Raw genomic sequence first — 27500 nt, 5'->3', positions numbered from 1 at the left:
CAAAACAATGAAACCCCACATTTACACTACAACTTAGACTTTGGATGCATTTGATTGTAGTAATTTTACTCAAGCAGCTCAGGATAATAAAGAAAATGACTCAGAGAGCATCAATGGAAAACTGGCAGCTCTAGCAAGCAGCTGACACCCATGAAAATGTTTGAAAAAATATCCCTATTTATAAATAATTCTGCTGACAGCATCATACACACACTGTGGTTCTTCCCCTCCCCTTGCCAGAGAGATTAGCCTGCAGAGAAGACCTTTGTTTCTTAAAGTTTTCTTTGTGTACGTTGCTCATGAATAGCAGGAAGCCAACATCCTATCTTTGTGCCTTTGCAGTGGTGCCATGCAACCACCAGCCAACCACTTGCCAACCCTTCCCCATCTGTGGCACCTTGAGCTATGCCCATCATGGTTTACCTTGGGATGTGCCAGACACGCACTATGGGTCTGTTGACAGAAACATGGAGAGCTTAGACTCCAGAAGGTCACAGAATCATAGAGAGAATCATAGAATGGATTAGGTTTGAAGGGACCTCAGAGATCATCTACACTACCATGGGCAGAAACACCTCTCAGCGAGCCTTGGCTGCTCAAGGCCTCATCCAACCTGGTCATCCAACACCCCCAAGGAGGAGGCATCCACAACCTTCCCAGGCAGCTTATTCCAGAGTCTCACCACCCTCAGACTGAAGAACTTCCTAAGATCCAGTCTAAACCTACTCTCCCTCAGCTAAAAACCATTTCCCCTTGTCCTATTGCTAGACACCCTTAAGAAAAGTCCCTCTCCAGCCTTCTTGTAGAATCCCTTCAGGTACTGGGAATCAGTCCGTAAAGGTTTGCTGTTGGCAGGAGGACCCATGCAGGACCCACACCAATCCATGGCAAGGGATTCTCTCCCTCAGCCTTTGCCTGGGGGGGTGGGGAAGAAGCTCTCAAGGACCAAAAGATGTTTTGCCACCCCTCCACATGAGCAAACGCCAATGCATACATCTGCCACAGAAGCAGAAGGGCTTTCTAAATAAAACGTTGTCCGCCACTGGCTGAGTGCTGGAGCAGTGTTAAGCTGTACAAAACAGTATTTCCTTTGGCATTTCAGGCAGTTTCGAACCAATGTTTGAAACTCAAAACCAGTGCCAAGCCTAAACACATCTGGTTGATCCCAGGCCACAAATAGCACAGGAATGCCTTCAACACCTTCCAGAACTGCCATACTGAAAGCTTAATTCCAAAATAGAGCTGACAAAAAATACTTGTCAGCATGATGCCACACGACAAAACTCAGCAAAGCATGATGCAACCGTGAGATATCCAGACATAACATATGGTGCAAAGATTGGAATTAGTGAGGACCCATCACCAAACTTAGATTGCAGCAGGCAAAAAATAAAATCAAACATTAGTACCTTCAGCCAGCTTTGCTTTTTTTGTTGTTTGAGGTGGGTTTGGGGGTTTTTCCCCCCAATTTTTTTCCCCTTCTATTTTCAAAATGTCAAATTATGATCTCAGTGTCATTCCGCTGGCTGCTCCAGAGTGGTGCAACCATGCAGGTGGATACAAAGCCAACTGGTGGTTATTTTGTATTTCATGCCATTTTATGCAGATTTAAATGCTGGTATTTGGTGCCTGAAATGTGGAGCCCGGCTTTGCATGTCTTGTTGCTAGAGCAGATCTCAGGAACTTATTAGTGACCTGGCCTGGTTCCTCAGGCATCTTTATCGTGCTTAGCTAATGTGGCCTGTGACCAGAACAGGATAAATTTCACACCAGAGCCCTCCCATCCTGCCAGTTGTAACAGTGTGGGGGTTTTGTTAAAGAAGCAAGAGAAGGGAGAGGAAGAGTAGGGTGGAGGGTAGGTGAGAAAACCCCAACCAAGAGCAAAGGGCTGGGAAGATAAGAGATTGTTCATAGAACAGTTCAGGTTGGAAGGGACCTCAGAGATCATCTCCTCCAACCTCCCCACCATGGGCAGGGACACCTCACAACTGGACTCTGCTGTTCAAGGCCTCATCCAGCCTGGCTTTGAACATCCCCAGGGAGGAGGCTTCCACAGTCTCCCTGAGCAACCTATTTCAGAGTCCCACCATCCCTCATACTGAAGAGCTCCTGGCAGTGCCAAAGTGGAAGGAAATCCTTAAGGAAAAAAAAATAAAATGAAAAAAAAAAAAGAGTTTTCAAACCCCTGAAGGATCTCAACTTCCAGGAAAACTCAAGCTGCTCCTTTATGAACCTGATCTGCTTTCTTTTCCTCTGCAGTCACCTCTGGAACTTGAGAGCGGGGCAAGTCAGGCATAAACATTTTCACTTCCATAGCGAAGTTGCTAAGAAGGAATACCAGGGAATATGCTAATTTTTTTTTCCCCAATCTAGTCACAGCTACCTTCAAGTCCCACTGTGAAAGTTCACATTTAATAAGGTGTGATTAACGAATTCTCAAGGAAGCCAAAAATTGCATGTTATGAAATGAAAGGGGAGATCTGGCAGGAAAGAAAATACAGGAGAAACCACAGAGAGAGAGTAACCCAAGTGACTGGGAAATCAGTGGATGCCTGGAAACTGGAATGAAAACTCTTTGTATGAGAGTTTCTTAAGCTTGCTCACACACAGGGCTGCTTTATTTCTCTTTATGGTAAAACTGAAAATTCAAGTTTGATGTATTGAGGTGTAGCAGTTTTCGTTTTATGATCTTTTTCCCAAGCATGCAGTCCTGTCAGTTTAACCTGTTGGTTAGAAGGCAGGCTTGAAGAAAACTCAGGGCTTTGAACCTCCAGCCTTGACCTGGGGATTCACCAAGTCCAGAGCTGGCAGCTACCTGTGATTCAGAGCACAAGTCTTGCCACAGTGGGGAAATCCAGTGGGAGATTTTAGCAGGATTAAGTCACTTACTCAAATTAATTTAAAGTCCCAAAGCACTCTTGACCTAAGCAGCCTTCAAACCCCAACACTGCCAGAAGAAAACCATGGGTGTGGTGGGAGCTTTCCCAGGGCTACCAACCACCCAGCTGGATGCACCAGATAGGCCTGGTGCGGCTGTCCTGCTTATCCCACTCAGAGACCAACATCCTGCCATTCCTTTGCTAGTATCTCCATACTTGCTAATTTCATTCCTCTTTTGTCCTCACAGACCTTCTGCTTTTCCCTGGCACCTTTTTTTTGTGTGTCTTTCTCCCCACTGAACTGCCCACGCTGTCTCAGTCCCTCCCTCTGACTTACTTTTCCCTAGCATGGACAAGCCCAACCCCTGTCTTGCTCCACTTCTCCACGACACCATCCTTTCTCTGTTACTTCAGATTTCCTGACTCTTTTGGATGCACACTACATTTGATGCCTGCAGCACCCTTCTCACCCCATAGTTGTGCTCCAGCCAGTCACTCAGCACTTTTTCTCTCCTCAAAAAAGAAGTCAACCACCTCCATTGCTTCTCATCCAGACTTGCCTCCACCCACCTTCTCCAAGGCTGGGTGTTGTATTCATCCCTCAGTCTTTGCCTGCTTTGCTCATCCCTTGCATGCAGTGTTCATTCAACACTAAACTTCCTGCTCATGCTACCTGGGGCCTCCCTGCAGCCAGCACCGAAGTAGCCTGGCAGGGAATCATCCATATTTTATAAATTAATTTAGAAAGGAGAAGATGAAAATGCTCCCTATTTTCATATTAATTTCTATTATTACTAAAAAGGCTATACTAGAGCTATTTAGTCTGCCACATCCATATCAAGGACTGGGTTTTGATCTGAGGGAACATGACAGCTTGAGCAAAGTTCTTTGTTCAGACACCACACAACATACCTTAGCAGTGTGCAGCACGCAGCTGTTACAACACTAATTGAAAGATGTTTTTAAATGGATCAGGTTTCTGAACATTTGCAGAAGAAGTATTCACCACCACCACCCCCCGTGTGTAAACCCCCAGAATTTCAGCCATCTAAAGTGAGCTCCTAATCCCTACAATGCATTAGTAGGCCATAAAATAAAGCTGAAGTAAGGTATTTTAGACTGGAGAGAATCTGCTGTTTTAGGTGGATGGGGAGAACCTACAAGCGTAGGTGGATGGGAAGAATCTCCATTTTTAAGTGGATAGGGAGAACCTACAAATAGAGTTGGATGGAGAGAACCCAAGCTGTAGGTGGATGAGAACCTAAAACTGTACGCGGATAGGGGGAGAACCTGCAAACACAGGTGGATGGAGAGATCCTGCAAATGTAGATGGATGGAGAGAACCTACAACTGTAGATAGACCAGGGTGCTTTATCAGCTATTTAAGTGACACAGATTAAGTGCACTGTCATGTAGTGGAGTAGAGATGGGTCAAAAGGAAGCAGATTTGAGCATCCCATCCAACAGGTTTTACCCACTGTCATCTGAGACGATTGAGGAGGTAGGAGAAAGGTACCCAAGGCAGCTCACAGGAGAGCTCACCAAGCACATGGCTGTGTGGTGTAGATGCCCCATTTTTCAGTGAAGCTAAATGATACATCTCTTTCAAATATCTAAAGGAAATCTTTGGGCTTCTTTTTATTCCACCATCTGCAAAAAAAGAAAATAGAGGTACCCACAGGGGCCTGTGCTCACAGTACAGAGGGGAAATTAGAACTAATCTGTTTGCAAAGTCTCTAAAATTACAGTTCTGTTGAAAAAAACAACAACAGAAAATCCCTTACAGTTAAATGTCTCTCAGCCTTCCTGGGCTAAAAGTCTTTGACTGAAAAGCTACACGTGCAGTGGTGTAGAACTCACAAGGCATCAGGTCATAAGCCATCACTGGTCCCAGACTAAATATCACCCATCCTTTGCCTAGGGCAAGGGGCTCTTTTTTCTGTAGGAGGGGGCCAAACAGAAATCCTACTCTTTGGAGGGAAGAAGGGAACATTTTTGTGACAGTTTTCAGTTTTTGTTGGGTTTAGGTTTGTTGATTTTTTAAAGGAAGTTCTTTCGAAGCTGCTGAGGGGCTTTGGATGTTAGATGTAATCCCACTGGAGATGGATTAGTGGCCAGAGCACAGCGAAGCGGTCAAAGGTGCAAGATAAATGCAATTTACACATAATTGCCCAAGCTGCACCTGTTCTGTTTTGAATAGCAGACCTTGTCTACAGAACCAATTTCACAAGCAGAGAAAATATCCTCCTTCTTCTTTTTTTTTTCCTCTTGTTTTGTTGCATTTTGTTTTGTTTTCCTTTACTGGAGTGTAAAATGGGGAATTCTAAACTGCTATCGGAGTAAAGCAAGAAAAAAAATAAAAATAACCTTTAAATAGCATGTAAATTTTTTATGAATCAAGCTCTAAATAAAGGAAACTCCTGAGCTGGGAATTCAAAACACTAGCCAGAGAGAGCTGATTTGCTAGCAGGCTCAAGAACAATATTTAGTTTACAGAATCAATCTGGAAATAAAACTAGTGCTTGCATCAGCATGAAAGCTACGAAAATAAAAGAGAGGTCTTAATAAAATATACAGTGGAAAAGGAAAGGATGAAAGCACCAGCACAGCTATGAGGCCCTCGACAGCCCACACAAGCAATAAAATAGAATATGATGTAATATAGAACAACAATGAAAGGATTTAAAATTTCTAGGTAGGATTCTGAGAAACTGTTTCCAGCTTTTGTTGCAGAGCTGCAAGTTCCCTTGCGAAGCTACGATAAAAGCTGGTGTGTAGCACACATGGGCGTTGACGACAGCAGAACAAATGCCAACCTTCAGCTTCCCCCCTGCATCAGCCCAGCACAGCCCTGATGACCAAAGGGGGTTGGATTGCTACCCAGGAGCCAGGATATTTCTCTGTTTTCTAGGTGCTCCATTCTCTTTGCTCTCCTCCTCTCTTACCCACCTCTGCTTTCCTTCCTTATCTGCAATGCAAAGATGTTTTTGGTTCGCTCAATAGCTTTGCCATGAAGGGAAGCAGCTTCTTCACCTTTAGTTAGGGAAGTGTCTTGAACCTTGTGCTAAGCAGCTTGGAGAAATCTGAGATTAGGCCCTTGCAATATCTGCTCAACTAATTTCAGCCTGACCAAAGTTAGGATGATCTCATAAGACTCCACGGGAAAATAATGTGAGCACTGAGTCCTTGTCCTACCTGCCACACTCTGCACCCTGATTACAATGCTGCAGCCTTTGGTTTTAGAGAAATAGGACCTTATGAAGCTGAGATGGTAAGATGGACACCTAACTTGTAACATTTAATGACATCCCAAGAGTAGCTTGGCAGAACTAGCTCCTGCATCAGGCAGTGGCCTCTACACTAAATTTCACTCCAGCCAAAACCGATGCAATTCACTCATTGCAGTAATGCAATACATTTCCTTTCTCTATGCTGAGCTAGAAGATATTGCAAAATACTGCTAATATTCCATAAATTAAAAATTATGGATTGTGACATTTGGAGCCCTTGCTCAAGCTGTGGCAGGCATGGCATACAGAGGTAATCACAGAGCTCCTGGATCTAGGGCCGCGTGCTCCTACTAAAAGTTTCTGGGTTGACTCAAAGAACCAGCCAAACCCTACCCCCCTTCTTGCCCTGGCAGGGAAACTCAGCTCCACCACAAGACCTACAGCATTCCTGTTTTCTCCTTTACAGTAGCTGCTGTGGGACGTGATGAAGTCAGCTCATGTAGTTCTACCTGTCAATGCTACATAATTTCTCTGGGGTCTGCAAAGTAGGAATGTGGCCTCTGCCTGACTCTCTTAACCCTTGTCCTAGCACTGCTTGCTGTAGCTATGTGGACCACGAGGGGTGGTGACAAAGAAAAATATGATTGTTCAAATATCAGAAAAAAAACCTGAAAAGGCACATTGGTTTTCTTCACATAGGAAAAAGGACATCAGTGTAAATAACATCCACTATTTGTGCTTCTCCAGGAAAGCCAGGAAGTGTTCCAATTCCTCCTAAAATATGTTTTTAATGAAGTAACAAGGGATCGTGATCAGCTGGTCAGAAAACAGCAAGACACACCAGAAAAAAGGATGCTTTTTCTCTTTTTTTTGGGGGGTTTCACTAAGTTGATTGAAAAATCCAGGCCTACTCTTACAGCGACCTCAGACACAGAAGATGACTTTCCCGTCAATAGGGTTCCTTCCACTGAGCACAGACTGCAATTTCACACCTATGTTATTAATGCAATCACAAGCCTTTCCCAAAACCCATCAAATTAATTTGGGATTCACTGAAGATGCAAGCAAAGTCATTAACCACAGTCCCAGCACTGTGAGCCTCCTGAAGGCTGTGAATGAGTTATGGAGGCTAGCCCAAGCAAGGTCTTCCGAGCTCCCAACCACCTCTGTCGTGATGTGTGGAGGCTCCATGAAAGCCAACGCATCCTTAATAATACTTCACACTTCAGATAACAAGTTCCATCACAGGATTTCAGCCTGTGTGAATTAAGATGTAAAACACACTGAAGAGGTGGGCTGGTATCATCTCCTGCTCTTTCAAAGATGGGCAAAGGTGAGAGAAAGAAGAAGCTGAAATTGACAGAGGAAGTCTGTGGCAAGGCAGAGAAGGCTCTTGGCCTCAGTGCCTATGCCACAAGAGCATCCTTCCTGTCTCTAAACACCACGCTCCAGCTTGATGAGGTGCTGTAGTTCTGGCATATTAAATATGACACCACAGACACATTCTGGATCGTAAGGCTGAGTCCCATAAAATTGGTGGACTTAGGGTTGAGAGGCTGAAAGGGACAGCAAAGAAGGAGCAGCAAAGCCCCTGCGCCACAGCTGGGCAGGCAGTAGGTTCCTGCGCTGCTTAAGGACCAGAACATATTTTTGCTTTTACGAATGCAGTTTATTTTGCAAATCAAGGTGATTGCACACATTTCAGCTTGTCAAATTTTCAGCCTTTCAACCATATGTCTGTCGACCTTATGGACTACCAACTTTATGGGATTCAACCATATGTCCAGATCCCGATATATATATGAAGGCCAGTTCTAACATAAGAGCTTTATGGTAGGAGTGTAGTAAACCATAATGTTTGCAGATGGCTGTAATAAAATCATTCAGGAGAGGAAAGGTGCAGGGACGTAAAGCCTTCAAAGCTTCTACTACTGAATAAACAATTTGATCTGAATAATGTAGTGGGAAGCACATTCCACCAATGATCTAGTCCAAAATGTTGCTTTTAATTTTCCTTCCTAATCCCAGGTGTATTTTAACTTCCTTTTTTATTTTCCTGTGTGGGATTAGTTTAAAATTTGGAAGAAAAGTATAAGAAGGAAAAATAACAAAGCAAAGCATTTATTTATTTTTTTTTTAAGGGCACAGTCCACTTCTGAACTGTAAATTTTTTCAGATGTGAAATGCCAAATGGCTATGTAGGGCCTGGAAGATGTATTAATAGAGAGGTATAAGGTTTTTACCATCATATGGTAAGACTGAAGGATGATGTGACTTGCTTCATTTCCTGAAGTGGGACTCAGCTTTCAAAGTGAGGGAAAGTTTCCTCCCAAGTAAGGTTTTTGCTAACTGTAGGAAGCTGGAGTTTGGTTTATGCCCTGCTGCACAGTAATTCACCTGATAATTCACATTCCCTTCATCCAACATAACTTGATATCTCTATTATTTGGGAAGCTCTGGTCCCGTTTTCCCTGAACTGAAAGACACTGAGCTGATGCATCCCCTTCAGAATGCTCTCCACCTCCAGGCTCATCCCTGGCCCAGCTGATGGTGGGAGCACTGCCTGCAAGGGGAATCACAGCCAGCATAGGTGTGATGGAGGGGCTTTTTCAAACCAACATATTTTTTAAGGTGATAATTCATGGTGAGCTTTGGCAAGGTTTCTTGAACTAGACAAAAATCAGTTCCTACTCGGGAGAGAAGGAAACCTTCCCCAGGCATTAACTGAGAAGCGAAAAAGTGAAATGCAACCTGCCTGTGGTGCTGGCATGTGAAATCGCAGGGAGAGCAACCCCTGTGAGATGTTTACTTTCAGATAACTTGGCCAGAGCTGGCTTTTGTGCTGCTAACGTCAGTGGAAGTTTTCCTATTGAATTAAATAGCGCAGGGTCAGATAGTGTCTAAGAAACAAGAAATACGCTGTCACTCTTCCTTCCCGTGCCAGACTTGGTGTTGACCAAGTTGCAGTCCTTTCTGAGTGCTCAGGCATGCTCTGTTTGAAGAGGCCTTGTCCTGCAAGATGTTGAGTGCTATGACTGCCACCATGCTCAACGTCACACGACCTCGCCTAGCAGCTACTGAGATATATCTTAAACTGGATATAATGGAGGCATTCTTTATGCTGAGGGTGGGGAAACACTGGCACAGGTTGCTCAGAAAGGTGGTAGATCCCCTATCCCCGGAAACATTCTAGGCCACGTTGGACAGGGCTCAAAGCAACCTGACCTAGTTGAAGATATTCCCGCTTACTGCAGAGGAGTTGGACCAGATGACCTGTAAAGGTCCCTTCCAACCCAAAGCATTCTATGATTCACCCCATCACATACTTTCTCGAGAAATAATGCTATTTAAAAGTGAGAAAAAAATTAGGTTGAATTGAGCAAAATCTATTATTTCCTAGCAAAATCTATTATATCCTTTGAGGACAGGCTGAGGGAGTTGGGGTTGTTCAGTATGGGGAAGAGAAGGCTCCAAGGAGACTTTCTTGTGGCCTTCCAGTACCTTAAGGGGGTTTACAAGAAAGCTGGGGAGGGACTTTTTAGGGTGTCAAGTAATGATAGGACAAGGGGAAACAGAACAAAACTAGAGATGGGTAGATTCAGATTGGATGTTAGGAAGAAGTTCTTCCCCATGATGGAGGTGAGACACTGGAACAGGTTGCCCAGGGAGGTGGTAGAAGCCTCATCTGTGCAGGTTTTTAAAGCCAGGCTGGACATGGCTCTGAGCAACCTGATGTAGTGTGAGGGTGAGGTGTCCCTGGCCATGGCAGGGGGGTTGGAACTAGATGATCGTTGAGGTCCCTTCCAACCCAAACCATTCTGTGATTCTATTATTTCTTCCCTGTCAAAATCCTGGGTACCTGCTGGACTGTTCTCTGCACAAGTGCACTCCAGAAACACAGCCCTCGAGCCCCCGCCTCGGCGCGTGCAGCCGCCCTACCTGTGTGCTCGTATTTGTGTCGCAGCAGGGAGCTGCTCTTCTGGAATGTCTTGTCACATAAGTCGCACGCGTACATGCCGCTTTCCGTCTTCTTGATCTTCTTCCGGGACAGACACGAGTCGGAATCCGTCATGTCGTCGAGGCCGGACATGTAGTCTGGGGTTCCATCAAGCAATTCTCCCTGTGAGGGAACCACCAGTCAGCAAAACCTAGTTCCAGTCCTTCCCACAGAGGAACCAACCACCCCAACACTGCCTGCTTGGGATGGGGGTCCCCCTTAGCTTAGGAACCCATTGGTAATGAAGCTACAGATGATGGAAATGGTGGAAAGAAGGAGGAGCCACCTACTTCTCCACCTCCAACGAACCACCAGTTGGCAAAATCTACTTCCACTCCTTCCCACGGAGGAGCCAACCACCCTAATAGCTCCTGCTTAGGATGGTGGTCCCTGTTAGGCACCCATTGGTAATGAAGCTGCAGCTGATGGAAACTCTGGAAAGATGGAGGAGCCATCTGCTTCTTCACCTTCAACCAACTTCCTGGTTTTGAGCACACTTGCAGTAATCTGATTGTCACATGCAGTCAGTGTTTATCAGATGGGCACTGAATTTTTTTGAGTGGAAAATGCAGAAGGGAGGCTCAGCTTGGATGGCAAAAGGGACCGCAATGTTTTACGGGGGTGAGTGTAAGCAACAGCTGAGAGATCGTTCCTTTCCAAAACACCAAAACTTGGGGATGGTCTGTGTCTGTAGAAAGGTTTTAATTGAATTTTATATTTAGGTACAAATGTTATTATTATGCAATCCATTTAAATGTATGTCTCCCCACTAAAGGCCTCAAGCTATATTTTTATATTTAATTTTGTAATTTGAAATAGGGAATATTAATAACACTTTTTATCAATGCTCTATCTATGTTAAAACAGCCTTCAGCATTAAGCAATAATGAATGTGGATCAGTAAATTATTAAATTTCTTGATATTTATTTTGTCTTGATCCAAAGAGAGTGCAAACTTGCATGATAACATACATTTCCATTTGCTATCACACAGTTCGGTTTTCTTAGACTAGGTTTGCACTAATTAATATTAGAGAAGATTAAATAGGCTTAAATACATTTACAAAGAGGGCAGATGTACTGTAAATTGGAATAGTGGAACAGCTGTTATGGAGGTGCAGTGCTATTTATGCTCCTATTGTGCAAGGAGGGATTACAGCCTGTAATGTAAAACCATACCTGATTTTCACATTTGAAACCATAAAACATTTACTAGTCAGTAAAATTACTAATGGACCATAATAGGACATAGGGGAACATGCACAAATGTAAGAGAAGAAAAAAAATAATTATTAATCTCTAATCAGTTAATCTCATTTAACTAAATTCAGAACATTTTATCTGAATACACCCAGCAATAAGCTATAAAAGTAGAGGACTTCTGTACAGCAGCTCTTTACCATCAGCATGCAAGCAGCAAAATCCTTCACTGCTCATGTCTTGATGCTGAGATGGCCCCAGGAAAGGCTTAAAGGTTGTAAAGAAGTGCTGACCCAGATTGCATGTCCAGGGAAAGACTTTGGCTGCAATTAAGGGCCCTAGCTGCTACCTCTCCAAATAGTTTTGTTTAATCTCTGGGTCTTTTTTTCAAAGCTATTCCAAGAGACTGGCAGAATTAGAGGACTGGTAGCCTGGGAAGGGCAGTAGTGGGCTGAAGGAGGAGGCTATGGTGAAGTAAGGTGTCAACTTCTCTCATCCCCTAAACATTCATGAAAAGAGAGAGTATCTTTCCCACGAATGGTGGAAAAGATGCACTCTTCCACGGAGACACAAGCTTTGAGGGCTTTCAATGGGATGGAACTGCTATGAGACCATATGAACCTCTGCTTAGAGGGATAAGGCTTTGCCTCCAACAATGCAGGTGATCCCCAAAAGGTCTCCTACTACTCCTTTACCCCATGGTGAAGTGTGGTTATAGCCTGAAGAGATCAATATCAGTTTCCTATTTTTTTCCTGGGATTTTTCCTGGACATTATTTAGCTACATTTCTAATAGGAAACATCAGAGCTCTTCACAGAATAAAGCCAGCAGCCTCATGCCTATTCAAAGGTGTTGATGCTGCCTCTGAATCCAAGTAGAGGCACTCTTAAGGTACTTGTAGCTTGTTTTCCTACTTCACTGCGTTTTAGCAAGTTCAGAGGTAGATAAACTCTGCTAATTGTGTTGGAAATGCTCAGTATAGCTTTGGGCTTTTTTTCTTCTGTCAGAGGATATTTCAGGCAGCACTAAATTCTAGCCTGGTAAAAGAAAAGCGGTTGTAGCAACTTACCTGAAATCCTTGTTTCCGCTGGTACTTTCTCCTTTGCTGCATATCGGCAAAAGTAGCTGCTCCAGTTGGGTAGGTATAGGCCATATGTGGTAGGAAGCTCATCTGATCTAGTCCTGGGTATGGTCGCAGCCCAGGGATACTGGTCTGGACCGGTGGCATGAAAGTGGCTGGGGGAAATGCGCTCTGTGGTGGAAGTGTTGTGTATAAAGGTTTGGCACTAAAGGGGTTCATACCAAATACTGGGTTAGTGCTTTTATCCAGATTATTTGAATTAGAAAACTCTTTCTTGATAAAAGTCAAGTTCAGTGGCTCATCTGAGTTTTCAGATGATGAAGAAACACTGTTGTGTTCTAAATTTACACTATTAGCTTTTGTTTTGTTCTTTGTGGCTATAATACTTTTGGGTTCCTTCATTTGTTTTGGTAAAGACAAGTCCAAAGGCTCAGCCTGAAGCTCCTCAGAAGAGAAACTGTTTGGAGTGTAAGAACTACTGTGGGAGTTTTTAGAAGATGTGGAAGAAAGATTTAAAGGAGAAGGAGTATTGCTCCTAGAGTGGTCCAATTTATCAACTGGTTTAATATTGGTGAAATGAGGAGGTTTTGTTAGCCTGAGAGGAGTATCACAATTAGTAACACTGTTATGGAGTTCAGCTATAGATGGTGAAGTTATAGAGTCCACAGGCTTTATTGGAGATCTGGCTGACAAAGAGTCTTTAGTGGGAGTGTTGTTGGTGGCAGCCAGCGCCACCTTGGCACTGGCCCTTTCCAGTGATGGTGACCTGGAACTTGAATACTGGTAGACTTTTCTTTGTTCAAACCATTCCTTCACAAATTCCTGAGGAAGGCCAACAGCAATGGAAATTTTCAGTAGTTCATCAGAGTTGGGTTCCATATTCATAGCATAATATGCTTTAAGTACAGACATGTGGTCCTTGTATGGGTTGATGGGGCTAGTCATTCCTTTCTCAGAAAGTACTGATGACAGCAAGAGGGTTTGCTTATCAAACACTCCAGGTTTGTTTGGAACCATGTTCTCGTGAGGCTGAAGGACTGCCTTGATTTCTTCATTCATTTTACACAGGTAACGCTCATGCTGATGCAACGGAATGGGACCAGGAAAGCTTTCTTTACAGAACTGGCATGAAAATGGAGTGGATACATTATGGTTCTCTATCATCTTGTCTTCAGTTACCAGGTCTATTAGGGTTCGCAGCTTCTCTTTTTTAATGTTATTGAGCTGCCTCCTCGAGTCTGTGGTTAAGCTCTGGAGGCAAGCTTTGGCTTCATTGACTTTCTCTAATGTGTAGTCAATAATACTTTTAGTGGCACCATTATGACTTACTACTGGAAGACCCACGGGGGGAATATTGGGGGACGTAACTCCTTGTTCCTCGGCTTGAGGGCATGAATCCTTCATGTGGTAAACCTTCAACTTGGAGATCTCTTCAGCCTTGCAGTCCATTTTCTGCCTGGAAACCGTGTTGTCCACAATCTGTAGGACCTTCTGCACCTCACTTAAATTGCTGCCTACTGCAGGAAACCCAAGCAACGGTGCTTCCATCCCTACACCTAAGTGCTGCATCGGACTTTGAGCAGAAGCATGAACTCCTAAGGGGCTGGTTGCTCCAAGTCCACCGTTCATAAAAGGACTAGTTGCACTAAACCCATGTGAGGCCATAAGAACCTTGTATTCATTGAAATCTAGTGGCTCTGTTTTAATTTTCAGTAGGCCTGTTTGTTCAGACATACTAAGTGGTTTGCCATTCTCCAGCTTGTTTCTCAGCTGTGTGATGGCTGAATTAGTAGGAGAGGAAGATACAGAGTTAGGAGAAGAACCCGTTTTGATATTGTTTCTCATTCTGCCATTGACAGAGATCAAACCAATACACTTCTTGCTGCTGATGTGCGAACTGTAGGAGCCAGAATGGGAGAAACGCTTCTTGCAGTTTGGACACTCATACGGTTTTTCACCTGAAACAATAACAATTAAACAAAGTGTTAAGTGCCATTGTTGCTGCTACGGCTGCAAGAGATCTCATCTGATACCCAGCTGAACTTCTGTATACCCACAGATTCATAGTGAAGAAAATAGTAATTTGTTGAATATGGCCACGCACCACCACTGCTTCACCCTCCTTGATCTATGGGGTTTGAGATCAGTTTGCACCTATGGTCTCCAGCCAGCAAAGTGTGAGATTGGCTCCAGACTGACCTCTACAAGTCATGGGTAAGGACCCTGTGGCTAAGGGAGTCCAATCAAATCCAGTCCAAGTCAAAGCCTAAATTTGATTTGTTACTTCTTTTTGTTTTTCTTCCCAAATAAGGGAAATTTCCACTGTAAATGAGCATGGTAGGAGAAACTGACTCCTGACAAGAGGAACTCCACTTCAGCATTGATGGAAGTTTTTGCGTGGACATAGCCTGCTGGATATGGCTTAGTAGAGTTAATGGTTGGGCTCAATCATCTTGGAGGCCTTTTCCAACCTGAATGATTCTATGATTTTGTGTGCTGAAGGCTTGTGTCAAGCAGGAGAGCAAAAATGCCCAAGTCATTCAGCACAGGACACTTTGCGCTTGCTCGTTATCTGAGCCTATGAGCTGCATTTCACTCGAGGGGACTTTTTGTTATGGAAAATGTGATGGACTCTTCAGGGTCTGACTGCACAGCCATGAGTGAATGCTTCTGAACTCACACTGATGAACAAACAATCTATATTATTTGCAGGAAGCTTTACTATATCCAAATCTTTCAGCGAGACCATGGTATTAACAGCGTGATAAATGAGGATGACTCACATATCACTTATGAAATACCTTAGTAGCTCCGAGAAGCCAGAAGCAGAACTGTGTAAATTTTAAGCGGTCTTTAAAAACTCAGCTAATTAAACAAAATGCAAATGAGCACACCGGCACCTCCGCTACTCACCACTGTGAATTCGCAGGTGTTCCTTCAGATGGTGTTTATATTTGAAGGCCTTGCCACACTCAGTGCATTTGAACTTGCGATTGCCTGCTCCTTGGGTCAGCATTTGGTGCTGGGATTAAAAAAAAAATTGAAGACAATTAAAAAAAATAATAATATTAAAGCAAAAATACCAACCTGAATGTTAGGCAAGAGAAGCCATGAATTTCTAGTTTCAAAAAATGAAAGTGAAAAAAAAAGTCAAAATTAATGTGGCTCTGAATTTATCAAGCAGACCAAAAGGTCTGCATGTGCATTTGTTTGTCTCATCAGCGTTGCAATAAAAATCAAAATGTTGGCAGTAAACCGAAACAAATGAGAGAGCACTTTCACATGAGCATTCGGTATTTGCTTTAGAATTATTTCCTAAGTCTCTCATCAGAGATGTGTTGCTTTAAGGTATCTCACAATGAGAGAAACTGTTTTATAAGAAGATTTGTGGCTCTTAATATTCCTAGCAGCTTCTGAACATGTGGGACTCGGCTTGTTTAAAAATTCTGTTTACTGCATGCGTTGGGAAGACAGAAACACCGTCGGTAGTGGCATTTCGTGTAAGATTTAATTCATTATCAAGCAGAAGAGACTGTGTCTTCAGCGTGAGCTGCTGCTGGAGATGCTTTTTAAAATCACAGAGCAGCAGGGAAGGCTCGAGCTACCTTTCGTGTTGTGTTTTCCCCTGGTGCTCTTCTAAGGGGCGAGGGAAAGTTGCAAGTTAAAAGTGGCATAAAGATATAATCAAAGGCAGCTGACCTTTTTGCAACAAGCAAGGAAAGCCTTGTGACTTTGAATTTGGAGAGAAGAGGAGGGAAAAAAAAAAAAAGAAAAGTCATTTAAAATATTTAATAATATTAATAATACTGCAGCCGACTGCTCTGGATACTCAAGGTAGGAGGTCAGCCTTTTGCAGGCGGCCACAACACAAAAGCCTATTGCAGGAGCAGGGGAGGGGTAGGGGGGGAGGAGAAGGGGGAAAAAAGAAAAAAAAAAATAAAGAAAATAAGAGAAAAAAGAAAAAGAAGGGAAAAAAAAAAAAGAAAAGGCAGTGCCGAAACGGTATGACAACTGCGAGGGTGTGCTGCCTCTTCCCACATTCCTGGCGAGACAGATGGTGTTACATGGGACACAGGGAGGTTTGTTCAAACAGCAGCAACCTTCAAAGATCAAGCAGAGCCCAGCCCGCCGCACGCCATTGAGGGACCCGCGCTCATATGTTGCTGAGTTGCATAAACAAACAGCAACAGCTGTTTTGTCTCCCCCCATCGCCCTCCGAGGACTACTATAAACTTTAGTTGTGCCACTGTTAATATGATACAATCATTTTAATTTACTAATTGTAAATGCCATGAGCAAATGAGGGGACTTTTCAACACCAAAGCTACCATTCATAATGCGCCAGCACCAGCACGCTCTCGCATGTGAAATTTCAGGCGGTTACGTTGGATAAACATCTAGGCGGGTTGTGGGTTGGTTTTTTTTTCCTCCCTTGGTGTTTTTAATGATATGAAGCAAAAGAAAGAATCTTAGAGTGGATCAGGTTGGGAAAACTAGACATGTAAAAATGCGTTTGTCTCCTGGAAAAGGCCTGGGAAGGAAAGAATAGGAGACACCACTCCAGAACCATTCCTATTGATTTAAGATCAAGCAAAAGCTATCCTGCTTCTTAAAAATGCTAACTGCAAAAAATTGAGCAATTAGGAGATGTGTGGCTGCCTAACTGAATTTCCTTGATGCTAAGAAAACCTACCAAGAGAAATGATGATTTCCAGGTTTTAAAGAAAAATAAATATCACATAACCCCTCTTATCTTTTGACACAATGCACTCATCCATTCATTTCAGTTTTAACTAGGCCATTTGAGTTTCCATTACAAGAAAGGTTTTGAGAAGTAATTCTTTGGTAAAGACAGAAGGAGTTTTTCTGCTGGTTTGTAAAGAGTTTTGTGTGCCACAGGTCTATCACCAGCCTGTTTAGGAGCACTGGGGAAGCTCAGTCACCTGTCTGAGACACGCAGCATTTCCTTAAATGCAGCACTGATATAATATTACACACATCATATCGAGGAAAGAAGCTGCTTTGATTTATGGCAGATACTCTGCCGGGCTATGATAGCAATGCCACAGTTCTAGTGCACTCATGTGTTGGTGGCACAATCACAAATGGTGGCCTTCTAGGTACTGTTGAAACAGTTATTCTGGGGCGGGGAGGGAGGAAGTGTAATTATGTTTAACAAACAATTATCAAAACAGGCATAATTCCATGTGATTGAAAAGGCTACTCAAAAAGTAGTGCAAAAATATTAGCAGATCTTTGAGCGTGTCTTGGAGCTTCTCTTTGCAACGCTGCAAAGTAAAAGCTAGGTGAAAAATGGAATTAAAATTGCTGAGATGTTTAATAATGTATAATTAAAATGCTACAGTTTCATTCACTTTTTTGAGGAACATAAAAACGAAACTAAAGTCAAGTTAAAGTGCAAATAAAATTTCTAAATTAGAAATTAACACACTCATTCGATCGTGAACATAAGACTATTAAATCATATTAGAAGAGACCATCAAAAAATCATTTAGACCTCAATTAAAGCTATTACCATTAAAAGATCTGCATCTTCAAAATGCCATGAAAAATTAATAATGATTGCCAATCAAAGCAATATCGTTTCTCCAAGGGGTTATTACAGAAAGAAATCACTTAAAACCAGCCCCCCACCTGATCTGTCCCTGGCTTGTGTGTCACCATATGCCGCTCGAGCTGGGTGCGGTAGGCAAACGTGTAGTTACAGAGAGGGCAGGAGAAGTTCTCCTCATTCTTCTCGTGGCGATACTTGATGTGCTCCTTGAGGGACGTCAGGCGCTTGTAGCCCCGGTCGCAGTAGGGGCAGGTCAGCAGTTGGGCAAAGGCATCTGGAGTTCCAGGTGGCAGGTCTGCACCCCGGGATGGAGGAAGGGGGAGGTGGGGAAGAGAAGCAGGCCAAAAGGTCAGCAAATCAATGGCAGCTCATGGGCTGATTGCCCGGGATGGTATGAGAGGAATCGCTGCAATCTGCTGCCCGAGAGGGAGGGATGGTGCTTCCAACCAGCAGTGGGAGGCAGCGGCACCCGTGCACACCCATGGCAGACTCGCAGGACCCGCTCTGGACCCTGCCAGGAAGTTAATTACAGGCATCCCTCCTCCCGCAGACCTCGCTGGCCGGAGAACTAGGAAATACTTTTCCTGATCAATTGGTGCTTTGCATTCCCGCCCCAATCATTATGTTACTTATGCCACTGACCAAAGCCTTCCTACCGATGCCTTTCCAGTTATTTAGCCAGGCATTGGTGAGCGGTAGGCCAGCTACCACCTCTTAGGTCACCTTAGAACTCAACTGAAACTTCCCAGACTCCCAACTAGAGCAGCAGCCTTTCTCCGGTTTAAATTCAGCCCCTCACCCGCCAAATAATACAAATTTGCTGACTAAAAGCTCAACAATACCCTGAAATTACAGCCCCAATCTTTGCTCATGAAATTCCACGCCGCTGCAGCTGTTCTTCAATTTTTAAGGTAAACACCCAGGCATGCAGTGCATTTATAATTGCAACAGCTGCACGAGGTCAGGAGACTGGCTAAAAATGAATTACAGCCTCACCATTTTCTTCTTGCCCATTGGCCTCTGGAGTGCCAAGGCGAGACAGTTCCTCAGGGGCTTCGGGGTAAATGATGGCTGTGTCGCTGCGCTGCAGGTACTCTGCTATGCTGACTGCATGCCCATCTCCTTCCTCCAGTTTCCTTTTGGTAAAGTATTCCTCAAAGTCCGACGTGCAGTTTGCATTCTTCACTAAAACAAGAGAAGGGGAGAAGAAAGGAGGCTTGAGCGTGGTCTCCTCCAGAGCTCAGGTTGGTTAGCATCATAGCGCACAAGCTGAGCTGGTCTGCTGGAGCTGTGGGGCTGGGGCTGCAGCTGGGTCCTCACTCTCATCGGTCTTGCTCCAGCTCCTCATAAAATTAATGTGGGCTTTCCACCAGCGTGGATGGAAGTAAGGGCAGGCAGTTAAATTAACAGGAACACGGGCTCTACAGGGAAGCAGGAGAAGTTTATGAGGCTTGGGTAATGCAGGTAATCCTTCAACTATGGAACCTGAACCTTCTGGGGGCTCATGGGGGACCTACAGCTTTTGGCATGAAAACAACTCGACCTACAGGGCTGAGCTCAGCTGCCCCCACATCCTGCAGACCCTGAGACAGTCCCTGCATGGAAGATAGTAGCTGCAGGTAGTAAAGACCAAAACAGCTTCTCCTCTGTGACCGGTCCTGCCCCAGGCTACTCTTCCATGGCAGGCATGAGAAAAGAACCGCTCACAATATCTTCCTTTTACTTATTTTCTCCCTGAAAAATTATCTTCCAACAGAAGAATAGGTTGCTTTTAAAAAAAATAATCTTGCTTGGTAGATTTCTGCAAATAGAACCACATGTTTTGGACTGTAACAGGGATATTGAGCCTAAAACCACTTTTACAGCCTATCCAAGAGTTTTCCTTCTTTTCCTTAAATGTAAACCCAATTTTTTATTGTCCGTGCAATGTCCATGAAACATAATATATGCTCAACCACAAAACATCCTGTTCCTAAAAATACACTTTTCTCCTCTGTGTATGAACACTGCATACAGAAAAGACTTTAAAAATTCTTTGATGTTACAGACAAATATTAATATGTGAGAGGGGAAAAAAAATCCCAAGGACCTGATCATTTTCTCTCTTTTTGTTTCTTTTTTTTTTTCAGTATTAACAAGTCTTGGAAGACACAGTTGGTGGCAAAGAATTAAAGATACTTGGTTTTAACTGACCATAAATGAAAAGAATAGCTCATGATTGATTACATTTTTAATGTGTTTCTCCTTAGATGAAATAAGAAAATGAGGCAACACCATAAACTGCTCTGCAGTTCATATAAAAATAAAATCTTAAATGGCATGATTCTGCTGCCACTGACACCAGGGAGTAATGCAGAGTAAACTCATGGAAATCAAGGTTATGGCTCTGCAGGGTTAGTTATGCTGGTTTGCAACCACTGGAAATGGGAGACTGACCAGTACTAGAAGCTAGTAACCACTTTGCCTCAGTTTCCTACACAAAACAAAAAGCAAGGTGCTGCTGGCAGTGAAAAATGAGCCTTGACCTCTGGCTGGGGCACAGCACAACTGGAAACCTGCGAGTGCCCGATCTGAAGCGCTGAGCTTGCTGTCGTCAATAAAAGTAGATATTTGTCTGTGCAAACCTCCTCCCTTTAGCCGATAAAATCAAAACCTCTGTCTGAGACAAATCTGCCCTATTTTTCATATGAGCTGAGCAGCTTCTCAACTGCTCTGCAGCATTTTAGTGACAGTGACCAAATGGCACAAGACCCCATTTTCAAAAGGAAACTTCTGTTCCTATCGTAAAGGCTTCGTAGGGGATCACTACAATACCACAGAGGTCATTCCTTGGTCCTTCTGTAGCTCCTGCTAGCATTTATTTATGAGCATAAGAAATAACACCATCTTTTATATTTCCTCCCCAAAAAAGCAACTTCCAGAGCAGGAGAGTGTGAGTATAGAGAACAAGACTCAGTACCTCACCTCCATTTTGTTGGTTTGCGAGAAGTATGACAAAATGGCAGCTATTTAAGCACACCGTATGCAGGAGAGCATCAGGCTAAGTCTTTTATCCATTTTCATCAACAGAAAGCTGAGGCATTACTTTTTACATTGGAAATCCTTTGCTATGCCTAGATCTTCCAACTGTTGCAAGACCTTCCAGCTTAGAGCTACCCCATCTGTGTTTCTTCTCTTGGCTTTAGCTATGGACATGAGGGAAACAAATTTCTTTCTTTTGAGGTTCTGGCCATGACTCAGGGAAAGCTACCTGTGAAGCAAGGAAAGAAAGATTTCCTCCAGAAAGGAGATCTGGGAGCAGGAAGGTGAAAGGGTGGGATGGCTCCAGGGGATGGCTCCATGTGTCCTTCTCCTCCTCCAGACTGGGTGGCCTTGGATCTTACAACAGCATTTGTAGGATGGGGATTCAAGACACTGAGCAAGGCCTGAGTTAATATTAAGAGCTTCAGTCCCAAACTCAAACCCAAATGAAGTTCTTCCTTCCCAACCCCCAAGTTTGTCTGGAGGCTGATCCAACAGGCTGTGGAGGGCTGCTGTGATATTACTGGCCTTGGCTTCCTAATTCTCTGGATTATTTAGCTTCTATGTCTGTGCATGCAATCCGGGAGCTAAAGCAAATGTTTATGTCTACATTATAAACCCCTAAAAACAAGGGGATTTAGTGGAAAAGCTGACAGATCCTTAACTGAAACAATACAGCCAGTGCTGCAACGCTGCAGATTAACATAAATAGCAAAAGGTGACCATGTGTATCTGGTTTCCCACCAGCGATGCTACTGACAGTTCAAACATGGCTGGGAGCTCACCCACTGTAACTACAAAGACTCATCTGATAACCATTAGGCTTCTCCCTCCATTTCTGGGGGGAAGGCCTCCTTCTCTCCCCCCATGCCCTAATTTGTTTTCCGTGCAGAAAGTCATGTTCCCAGATTCCTGGTGGGCTGACACTGCACACACACTGCACATCCCCTCCTGTGGGGTGAGAGCCTCAGCGAGATCTATGGTGGGTGACCTCACCAAAGAAGTCTTCTCTTTTTCTTTTTTAATTAATTATTGGAGCCTGGAGAGCAGAAATATTTTCAGCTCCAAAAGCTGATGTGGCTATGCCACATAAAAATAAAACACATTAAGGAAAGCTATCTTTGGAGGCATTTAGGACCTTTCAAGATAAAATGAGAGAGAACGCGGTCCAAGGAGCTTGGGAGACCAGTTATTTTGTGTGGGAACTCGTCCTGCGAGATGGTGATAGCTGCCCTTAATCACAAGCAAAGCTAATAAAACCACAGCCTTCATTAGCCAGGAAGTCAGAGGCCCCCATTGGTACACACAGATTACAGCCTGAAAACGGCCTGTCCTCCGACCTGCCAAGTTTTACTTCTGTTTTCCTCTACTCAAAGGTTGTTGATTTGTTGACTTTTGTTTTGTTTTTCTTTCCTTCTTCCCTTCTTTAAATTATATTAAGAGATCTTTACTCAAAGCTTGTCAGCAATTGAAACAAGAGAAATATTTTTTGCTGGTTTACGGGGAATTTGTTGATCTATCTTCTGTAAAGATTCCACTTGTAGGAACTGCAACAGGTACAACCAAATAAACCATAGGTATTCATACTTTCATAGGGTAAAAAAACCTTTCTGCAACACATCAGTTTTGTCAAGTAGTCATTTCAGGAGTCCCATAAATAGTTACAAATTAATTTAGCGGGGCCAAAGACTAAGTTTTTCATTCTGATGGTCACTTTTGTTTTTGCACTGTTAAGCTTCCGTGGCTCATTATAAAAATGCAGCTGATTAATGTATGGATAACAAGATTTCTTTGTTGAGTGCCACTTGGAAGTGGCCATCCTGACAGCAGCAGAATAATTTAATATTGGAGCCTTTTTGGTTGTTGTTGTTGCTCTTGGTTTTCTGTCTCTGCCAGGGATGTTCTGCAATGAATTTGATGCTAAAAATACACCACGGTTGTTGCATGGACCTACAGCAACTTCGTCAGTTGGATGTACGCAATGAGGCTGAAGCTGTATCTCCTATCTCTGTGCTCAGCCCAGGTCACGGAGCACTACAAGATCTGGTGTCAAGAGGGAGAGGCACGTTCTGTTAAATGAGAGAAATCTTCTTGGCCCATCTGGAAGAGGCCTTGCTGATCTGTGGGAAGACCTAAATGCCTCCAGAGGGTCACTGTGGTGTGGCTTTTGCTGAATATGGAGTTACTGATCCAGCTTTTCTCATTGGGTCAATTTGCAGCCTCACCTCATCTATTTCATTAAACACCAGTATTAAATCCTCCTCCTAACTGCAGGGGAAAATTGAGGCCAAACACTCACAACACCCCAAAACGTTTAGTGAGGTTGAAGAAGAAAACTTTGCACATTTCCAGGAATAGGTAGGAAAGATCTCCAGCGGCTCAGGGACTGACCTCTTATTTTTCTTCCTCAAATAATGGTTGGGGGCACCTCAACAGGCAAGCTGGAGCAGTTATTGCTCTGCTTGAAGGATGCTGCAGCTCCTAACTGTCACCTGCCATCTTCCACAAGAGGTAAAAAGAATGGCAAAAGCATTTAGTTTGTAAGATTATTTAATATGACTTAATAACCTGACATAGCTCTTAAGAGATATGGAGACTGAAGCCATTAGAGAAACACATTCGGCCCAACCTACCCAGGCATCAGCCTCCACTGAAGGAAGTGGCTCTGAACTCCTCAGCAAGAAAAGATTTGAATGAAAGGCTAGGAGAAAACTGGTTCTCTGAGCAAGATGCAAATAGCAGCTGGAGTGAAAAGGAGGCTGGGACTTGTGCACTGGATGCTTGGGGAAGAAATTGCCAGGTGCAACCTCCAGGGCAGCTTTTGAATTTTAAATGCAGACCACCTAAGTGCACTCTTTGAACCATGAGTATGCAGTGCACCAAGCTGGGTAGGGGCAACCTTTATGTTTTCCCCTAGCCATCTGGTTTCAGGAGAGGCAGGACACCCCACAGCCATAGATCTGAGACAAGTTGGTGGCAGGGATGTGCAGGGTCTCGACAGCATCCTGCCCACAGAGAGATGTCGTGAGGCCAGAGCCAAGCAGACGGAGGAGACCATCAGATATTGGAAGGGAAGAGAATAGGAGAACATGAAGTCTTCCCACTCAAGCAGACCACATTGCAAGTATGAAAGAGTCGAGGCCTGTTATGGTAAGGAAAATATGTGCAAAGGAAGTCACACGGACTGATAGGGGACCTCAAAGTCTCTGGTAATGGTAATTCAGATAACCATCAAGTCTTATTTCCGAATCAGATGTCTTTTAAAGTCCTGTTTCCCCAAGTGTTAAGCACAATTTGCCACTTTATTAATGTTCCTTGGAAATAAAAACACTTGTAAAATACATATGTCTCCAGTCCTGTATGGCAACATCATTAAGTATACATCTGATGATAAACTGCACCTCGGTGCCAGGCATAGGAAATCTAATGGACAAAAAACAAGGCAAAGAAGCAGTGACGTGGGTTTATTTTCCTATTATTTTCCCCCTCAAGGGTTATAAAGCAAATTTCTTGTGTTACTTAATAAGAGCATTGGGGTTTTCTGTGGGTGTTGCCAACATTAGGAAAGTGTGAGTAATAAAATCCTCACAAGACTTAGGTACCACCTTTTACAGTAAGATTTGTATAGAGGGCATTACCTATGAATTAATCTTGTGATGGAATGCAGAGAAAAGTTGTTATGCTAGAAAACACTTTCAGCTGTGTGAAGCAGGGCTACCTGCCACATCTCAAACTGTGACAGAATGCAAAAGAAGCGTTGGGTGATGTATGGCATTCAGCTGTGCTCGGGATGGAGCAGGCCCTTGTGGCCTTTGGAAAGAACATGGTAAACCCCTGAATTCATTTGGATTAGAACACAGGAACAGAAACCTTTTGCTGTTTTGCACTGCTACAGGGGAAAAAAATAATAAAATAGAGGTGGCTCAGGGATGATGCCTGCTGAATATCTCTGCCCCCTTTCTTGTTCCAAAAAATGTATTGATTTCTAAGAAGAGAGGGAAGAAAGAGATATGGAAAGTGGAAGAGAAAAAAATAAATAAAGATTAGCCAGAAACATAATAATCTCATAAATATGCATTTAAAGTGTGTGTGTCTGTGTATCTATGTGAGGGGTTTATGTGTGTCTTGCTGAAAAGATGTTTTCAGTCTCTGAAGTAGCTTACTCTGTGCACCATGTGAATCTGGGGCTGCCAAGAAGGGTGCACCCCATCCTCATTCTCAAGCTCTTTGTACAGGCTCTCTCATTACAAGGTTGCTGAATGTTGGTCCAGCTACTTTAGAGTACACAAGGTTTGCCCTCACAGGGAAACCATCTCCTCATGCTGCTGAAAACTGTTAGTTCACAAGGATGCACTTAAAAGGACCTAGGGGCTGGAGCGCTGTGGGGCATGATAAGGGTAGTGAGGACTCTCACCACTGGATGAGTTTGTTGCTGTTATCAAATTGGGGAACACAATTTTAAAAAGCCAAGAGAATTATGTAAATGTTTCCCACTTGTTCAACAGAAGACAAGAAATGCTTTTGTCTCTTCATGCCCAGCTAATTCTACAAGATCCCACCATGCTTCCATCGTGCAAGAGCTTACCTGTACCATTGTTTCCAGTGGTCTGAATTGTGGCTTCAGGCCCCATAGTGTCATAATCTTCCTTCATTTCTTCTGTGAAATAAGCATGCACACTTTTAGCATTTGCACATCATTGAATTGCTTACAAAGCTGGGGAGCACACAGCGGCAACGGGGACGATCCTGCTATGGGGAGGAGAGAAAAGGGCTGTTGTGGACCTCTACACAATGGCTTTGTTCTGGCAACTGAATGAGTTCAGCAGTGCTGGACAGACGAGAACTTATTTACTTTAAACATGACAGCCAGCGGTGGAAAACAGAACTATTTATTCAGAGTAAATGAAGGGCTTTTCCCAATATCAAATCTAATAAGCAGCTGGGTGACAAAAAGGGATTTTTCTTAGCTTTTTTTTTTCTTTCTTTCTTCTTTTCTTTTCTGTATTTAAAGAAATAATCAGTTAACTGACACTGCAAGATCTAGACCTGGAAGAAACTGCAGACACAAAAGGAAGACAGAAGAAGTTTCTATCTCTCTCTTTCTATCTATCGCCACACAGATCTGGGCTGCCATCGTCACTGTAACCTCATTTGAGGCTCAGCATGAAGCTCTAATGTTCTATGATTCTGTGATTCTATGTATTAGGATGAAGTGCTGCAGAAATGTGACAAATTTTCAGCTCTGGGCAGTTCTTCTCTGCCCCCGCCATTTGTTTGCATCTTCCGCGCGCTCCCTGCGCTGACAAACTTGGCCTTTATGGCCATAAATTGGGTTAATTCACATGCAAATGAGCATGATATCTGTGGAATTATTTACTGTCTATTTCTCATGGACCGGTTTGCTTCCCGTGAAACTGTTTGGGAGTGAGTTAAACCAGCGTTTTGAAAGGGCTGGCTACAGCTCCATCACTGGGGAGAAGGCTTATTTTCATAGATGGCTCAGCCTGCCTCCAAGTGCCTGTCAAACTTGGGTTTCTTGCTGCTAATTTGTTAGTTCATGTGCAACAGGTATTCACACAGCCAGCCTGCTTAAGATTTAACCCTCCAAAGGGTTTTCACAGGCAAAAAATAAATATACAGAGCATTTCTCTCTCGCCTTTTCAGCTTCTCCTAACTGCCAGCCTTTCTTTAGTGGAAGGCATGCACAAACATACAATCTCTCCTCTTTAGGGTTGGGTTTTTTTTTCCCCTCTTTCTAAGTGTGAAAATTTAATATTTGAGATTTAAGTGGGAAAAAAAAACCCACCAACACAACAAAAAACTACTTTCATCTTTCATTTATCTGCACTTGTAAGAAATCAAATGTCAAAGAGCACCCAGAAGTGGTTCCACAACGAGTAAAAGAAGGTGGTGGGGGGGAAGAAACAGAGAATTTCCCAGAAACAAACAGAAGTCAATGATGATTCAGGAAGATGGATGCTGCTCAGCCAATCAAGTGATAGACTGGCAAGAAGATCAAAGCCTGTTATTAAAATCTTATTGATACACAAAGCATTAAAAACCTTATTCTCTCTCTCTCTTTTTTTTTTCTTCTTTGCTGAGAAAGATTTTTGATGAGGACAGAAACTGGCCCAGTATTAATCCATTTCCATGACAATGATTTGACTGAAGATAGGGGAATAATGTAAACAGAGCACACTCTCAGTTCATTCCTAAATTTGTAATCTTGTAGTATTCTTCAGATGTCACATCCTACAAGTAATTAGTTGGTAGAATAACAGGTTCTAATTGTATCATTCTAATCAAAACTAAAGCACAGAATGACTTAATTCAGAGCTTTACAACCAGCATACAATACTGTGGTATAAATATACATGTTTATGGCTTTGAAGCTTTAAAGGAAGGGGAAAAAAAAACCCCACCACAACCCAACCTTAATGAAAGCTCTTAAGTTAAAATATGCAGGTACAAACAGATGCTAAATTTGTACAAAAGCATAGAATATGCAGACCAGATG

At 43.3% G+C, this 27500-nt stretch overlaps 1 protein-coding gene across 3 annotated transcripts in view; it reads right to left on the bottom strand.

Moving 5' to 3' along the window:
• Positions 1 to 27500, bottom strand: part of ZEB2 (zinc finger E-box binding homeobox 2) — a 120991-nt gene that overhangs the window by 1183 nt on the left and 92308 nt on the right. For all 3 annotated transcript variants that reach the window (XM_068158695.1, XM_068158694.1, XM_068158696.1), the window contains 6 exons: positions 25569 to 25640; positions 18959 to 19147; positions 18043 to 18257; positions 15301 to 15409; positions 12376 to 14345; positions 10049 to 10229 (listed from right to left, as the gene is read on the bottom strand). In XM_068158695.1, the coding sequence (XP_068014796.1) occupies positions 10049 to 10229; positions 12376 to 14345; positions 15301 to 15409; positions 18043 to 18257; positions 18959 to 19147; positions 25569 to 25640 (2736 nt within the window). The remainder of the gene's footprint in view (positions 1 to 10048; positions 10230 to 12375; positions 14346 to 15300; positions 15410 to 18042; positions 18258 to 18958; positions 19148 to 25568; positions 25641 to 27500) is intronic.

Source organism: Melanerpes formicivorus, unplaced genomic scaffold, assembly GCF_026170545.1.
Source record: "Melanerpes formicivorus ecotype bairdi unplaced genomic scaffold, bMelFor1.0.p_v2 SCAF_41, whole genome shotgun sequence".
Taxonomy (NCBI): domain Eukaryota; kingdom Metazoa; phylum Chordata; class Aves; order Piciformes; family Picidae; genus Melanerpes; species Melanerpes formicivorus.
This window is presented reverse-complemented; position numbering and strand designations above follow the sequence as displayed.